This window comes from Athene cunicularia (genome assembly GCF_003259725.1).
Source record: "Athene cunicularia isolate RWA chromosome 5 unlocalized genomic scaffold, athCun1 chr5_part2, whole genome shotgun sequence".
NCBI lineage: Eukaryota > Metazoa > Chordata > Aves > Strigiformes > Strigidae > Athene > Athene cunicularia.
The window spans coordinates 9498908-9504694 of record NW_020799102.1 but is presented as its reverse complement, the minus strand read 5'-3'; the positions used below and the strand labels follow the sequence as shown (position 1 = coordinate 9504694).

The 5787-nt window shown below is 44.3% G+C and overlaps 1 protein-coding gene across 1 annotated transcript in view; it reads right to left on the bottom strand.

The window, feature by feature from the left end:
- Window positions 1–4345: 4345 nt before the first annotated feature.
- The window catches only part of RNH1 (ribonuclease/angiogenin inhibitor 1), a 16031-nt gene continuing 14589 nt past the window's right edge, over window positions 4346–5787 (bottom strand). Inside the window, exons 8-9 of the mRNA XM_026850189.1 lie at window positions 5545–5715; window positions 4346–5120 (exon numbers count right to left, since the gene is read on the bottom strand). Of these exons, the coding sequence (XP_026705990.1) occupies window positions 5033–5120; window positions 5545–5715 (259 nt within the window). The 3' untranslated portion in view covers window positions 4346–5032. The remainder of the gene's footprint in view (window positions 5121–5544; window positions 5716–5787) is intronic.

Sequence of the window (5787 nt, the reverse complement as noted above, 5' to 3'; positions counted from 1 at the left end):
AAGTAGGAAAGTTAAATACCATCACTGTTAATTTCTGGCAGTACCCTGATAACTGAACACAAAATACATGTTTCTAAATCTGCAACTATAATCCATTTTGGAAGCAAGGACAAGGTAAAAATAAGGCTCATGGAGCATTTGGGACACTGGCCTGTCTCCCAAAGACTGCCCTCCAAAATCTTGGACACAGCTCAGACCATCAGCCTAGCATAGCAATATATCTCTCCTTACACTACAGTGTTGTGACTTTTGAGATACTTCTGAGGAACTACCTGTACTGTTAGGGTAATCCTGAAGTAGTGTATCTTTTGTAAAATCTAAATATTTTCACATAAATTATAGCCTATTTGGCATAACATCACAACTGTGTTGAGAGCTGAGAGAAGATTTTGGAATGAGAATATCCTGATGTCACAAGACTGGTGTCCAGAACATCTGGACTATCAATACAGTCATAAATTCAGTTAAACCAGGAATAACAGAAATGGGTAGCAACAAGTATATCACACCGCCAGAATCTGTCTCTATAGTAGGTATGGAACTGTACACATTAAACAAACAGGATCTTACTTACTGGATATCCAAGTAAAGAACCACATTTTGATTCTGGTATCAAAAATCATGCAGAACCAAATATGGCTTAGTAAGATCTGCCCACACACAGATTTCGTCAGTAGATGCCACAGGAAACCCAGTGCTCCTCAGTTCACAAAATAACAGACCTCAGCTCCGCTGAGAGCAGTCAGCAACAGAACCAGCATAATCTGTTGACGAAGACTATCAAAATCCATTTAATTCTCCCATTGCACACACATGCAAACTTTTGCACTGTTGCACTTTCTCCCATTGCATCTTTTCCACTGCTTTGAAACTCAGGTCTTAGACATGAGACCAAACCACAAGGTTACAGAGAACTTCCACAGAGGAGCTGCTAACTTGAATCCCCTTACCTGATGCCAGCTAGAGAGCCACTACAACACTGCAGATCTGCAGGTACACACTGATGCTACAGGCTTGCGTGACCAAGTCCTTTGTAGCCACGTTCAATGGAAGCAAGAAGAGTAGCAGCAGAGAAGCCTGCCAGGCTTAAAAATCCAGGAGCCTAAAGGTGCCTTAAACACTTAGAGGCAAGGAGCCATGTGAAAAGCAGAAGTGGTTCTCTTTTTCAGAACACGGTGCTAAATTATGTGGAGATCACAGGGCTGAGAACTGTGGAGGGAGGTGAGAAAGGAGGAAATATGTTGTCAATGATAATGAAAAATCATAATTTTCTGTGCAAATGGGCAGTTCAAGCAAGAAGTAACTCCCTTTCAGACTACTTTAGTAGAGGGTTGGGAGTGACTCAGACAGCAAACCCTGATTCCTAAGCGGGGGGAGCTGTGGTGAACTCTTCAAACGCAGTTGGCTTGTTTTCCCCTTTCAGATTCAACTGTAACGCTGAAATTCCTGTTATTTGGAACTGGTGCCTGGGGCCTTGCTGTGCTGGAACTCCCTCCCAAAAAGCCCAGGCAGCGAGAGAGCAGTCAGGGATGCCAGGGCAGCCATGACATGATGCTCTAAAAGCAAGTAGCAGGTTTAGTTGGGGTCTAACCTGTTTGCGAGGCCAGTCATGTTTGCTTAACTGCTTCTGGCAAGGTTAACTGGAACACTATGACCTCCCTGCTCAAGATCATACGCTGTGATGAGTGAAAAATTAAGTTTATTGCAGAATCCTAAACTACTATCAGAAACTTGAAGTTTTAACACACTCGAAACCACTGTTGCTCTTACTGAGATCTAAAATACAAACTTGCTCTCTCTCTGGATATAAGTTCTCTCCTATCTGATCTCAAGGGACATGTTTTCTAAGCTTCTAGTACTTGCTTAAAACTGAAAGTCATGCCTGGATTTCTTAACCTTCTATTTTGGCTGCATAATTTTATCTTTAAGCTTCATTATACCAGGTGAAACTCAACCCTTCCTACTAGAAAGTCAGTATTTGCAAACCACTGGTAGAGCAGGTCCAACCATTTGCCCTGACTGAGAACCAGAATGTGACTGTGACATCCCAGGAGCCGCTGAGTGTTCCAGCTGTGAACTTGGTATGAGCAGGGCTTTGACTGACAGCCTACTATCTAGTCCAGATGAAAGGTTTGTGACTCAATTTTGCCTGCTCCTTTTAGCTTAAAATGGCGAAGACCCACATGTCTAAAATTCAGAAGCAAATTTCTGTCTTTCTCAAGATCACAGTTGTGATGAGGTTTGTCAGGGAAGTGAGTGGAACTAATAGATGGATAAAACCAGGTAAGTTTTGGGGAATACAAATCCTTGCTTGAGTCTTGCTTATGAGCACAAGTGTCTGTTGCCACTGTGGTTTGCTCCTGGATCCCAGGTTTTATATCTGGTTTTTAGAGCCAAGACAAGACTTTACGTTGTCCTAAAGCACAGCACATGGTTTCTCCCTATCCTGGGCAGACCTGAAAATCTCTGCCTGGCTGGCCTGGCCTGAGATGCTCATTGAGATGGCAAAATCTTCTTGCTGAAGCTGATAACTGGACAAGAGGCACGTGCTGCAGAGAGCTTTCCAAACCCTGTTTGTGTTTTTGCGGGGAATGTAAAACTACTCCTGGAACCAAGGCATCCACAGGGTTTATCCCCAGGTAGGAGCACACTGCCAGAGGCCTGCAGTGGGGCCGTGGTGTTATAACCCGCCTTGATATCCCAAAAGAAGAGTTCTGTCACCGGGTTTGCAAGCCAATGCACACAGGGTCAAGGTATTTCTTTTATTTCATGTCTGCTCCGAGATGAGCACTAAGTGGCAATTCCACAAAGCTAACACACCACACAGAACTTCAGTGTATTTACACACTTCAGACTACATGGATACACATTTACTGCAGTGACTACTGGTTAGTTGCTTATCACTTTGTCCCTCATTAGTTAGTTATATTTAAATCAGCCTCACTTGCTATGTAAATTAGCACTGCATGTTCCTTGTGGGCACGGGGGCAAGTCTTCCTGGTCTCAAATTGAACTGGTGATCACGATCTCCCCCAGCCACCTTTACCTTTCCCCCAGTTACCACTGATTTTCACCAACTTCATGCTTCTCTGGCAATTACTCAGCTTTCAGTGCCTTCTGGGCAGGATGTTCCCTTTTTATCCACCTTTTAGTTTCTTCAGGGGCACAGTGGTCAGTAAGGCCTGCATCACTTATACAATAGACCCCACATTTAGTGGTTCCCCCTTGGAAGATTTAAATGCAGTGTTATCTAAATCTAACTTGAATAGTGTCACTACAACCTAGGCACTTATTCAAACGTAGGGTTTTACACAGGTAACAGTCCTGTGTAAAACAGAGAGCAGCCCAGGAGCCCCTCCACTTCCCTCTCAGACATCCTCTCCTATCCACCACACCAGCTCTCTCAGAAATCCACTCCTAATATTTGCTCAAGTTTTTGTGTGCTGTCTTTACACCCAGCCAGATGCCTGATTTTTGTGGCTCCCCTACATGTGCTCTTAACCCTCTTCAGCCCTATCTACTCACCCAGCTTGAAATGAGCCCAAGAACACCAAGTCCAGCAGAGACCATGAATGTGAAAAGCCTATTTAAGAGACCCCCGGGATGGGTAGTTTTCTAAACACAAGAACTGCTTCTGCCCTCAACAGAGACCAAATAGTTCTTGAAGCAAAAAGGAGTGTTTTTTCAGCATTTTGGGCAGCCTCAAGAGAGACACATGTTAAGGAAAAAAACAAATCCTATCCTTCACACCTGCCTGAAGACACAAGTAAACTTCTCGGTTACCACCTGAGATTTGTTAAGGCTACTGTAGAAACTACACTTAGGTCAAAACTTTCCTTAAGTCAAAAAAAAGCCAGTTACAGCCTCTGTGGGATAAACATGGAGCATCACCTGGAGGACACCTTTAATTTGGGTGCCCAGGCAGGATTTGTAAGTGTACAAAACATCACTTGACTGCTTGGTGAGATGCTGAGGAAAGGGATTTTTTCAGCACTCCTCCTGCACAGGCACCCCAGGGCAATGCCAGGTTTGTCTCCTACATTCTTAAAGCTACATTTGTTCTTCTGTGTTTTAGGTGTGCAACAGCTGCATTTTTCCTTGGAACAAGGTGTAATAAAGGGCAAGAAATCCCAGTCAGTGTCCCCTGAAACCAGGGGAATATCTTCAAGGCTTGCTGTCCACCTAAGGCCTTGAGTAAGATCTTCTGACATGCTTCAGCTAGGAACTTAACAAAAGCAAACATGTAAAACAATGTATAGTTCAGAAGTGATGGCTTGGTCTTAAAGGAGAAATATACATATATATATTATTTTTCTTTTTATAAGTAGAAAAATGAAACATTTAATTATTTGCAAACAGACTTTAATAAAATTTCTGTAGAACCACTCTTGCCAGAGCAAACATATCAAACTGTTTAATCACTTCCCATACTGACAGAAATGCACACAGCATCTTGTTTGCAGGAAAATCACTTTTCAAGGGACACCAATTTTGAAATTAGGCAGCTGAACAGCTGCTCATTTCTTTCTTCTCTAGTGCCTTGGTCACCACTGCTTTTCCCAGTACTCTTCTAGGGAAAAGCAGGGGAGAGCTTCATTTTAGATTAAAAAACATTTGTTTTTTTCAAGAGCCTTCCCCAGAGACCTGGCAAAGGCACCACCTAGTAATAATACAGCAGGTAGTTCTCCTCCTGCCTTTGGAAAGCTCTCTTTAAAGCCTGACTAATGCATTAGAAGGGATTATAGGATTAAAGAGCTCGTAAAGGGTAGAGACCCACTTCTAGATGACCAGTAATTATTTATTTCAAGGATAGTAATGCTGCAGTGAAAACGTAGAGTGCTTTCAAAGCCTCAGAGTTAGTACATCCAGAGATGCACAGAAGGTTGATCAGCTCCCCGGACACCCACTCAGGGAATCCACAAACATTTTTGGTACAAGCAAATTCTCTATTAAGTTAATTAGCTTTATGTATGAAAAAGTTCAGATTAAGAAGAGGATGTTGCTTTGATGTTGCTCTGCAGGCAGTCACCACTCATGAAATGATCTTCACTTCAGGTTTGGACTCTTCCAGGGCTCTCATTTCCTCATGCACTTCAGTACTCCAGTAAATGTCGTACAAACTACACCCAAACAAAAAGGCAAGCTGGTTTAGTGAGCATCCTCCCGTTAAGGAAAGAGAAAGACACACAAATGGACAGTATGGAAAGATCATGTAACAGGAAGGGCCCCGTCCAGGTTCGACAGTCTGGCCCAACAGCCAGAAACATGCCTCACAACACGGGACACTACTACTCCCTCCCCAGCACCACCTTCTCTTTGTTCTTGGGCCCTATGGACAAAAGCGGTTCAAGACACTGTGGTCACATCATTTGGAAGAGACAAGGAGTGTTCTGCAGCATGCAGATGGCATTTGAACCCCCCTGGGTCACCAGCTGCTCTCAGGTGCAGTTCCCTGAGAGCCAGTGCTTGTGCCCCCACCTCCAGCTCACTGGAGCTCACCACCTGCCAGGGGAGAATGAAAGCAGGATCACAAACATCTCTCACATTAAATGCTGCACGTAGCAGCTGGGATTCCTCACAGCTTCACAGAGCTTCCTGACGCCTTCATCACTCAGAGGGTTGTAGCTCAGGTCCAGCTCTGTGAGGGATTGTTTCGTAGTCATGATGGTGGCGAAGGTGGCACAGGAGGCTGCCGTGAGGTCGCAGTTACCCAGACTGCAGGGAGAGAGAGGAGGGAGAGGCCAGTGCAGTGAGCGATGGCTCCAGAGACCAGCCCACCCGCCCACC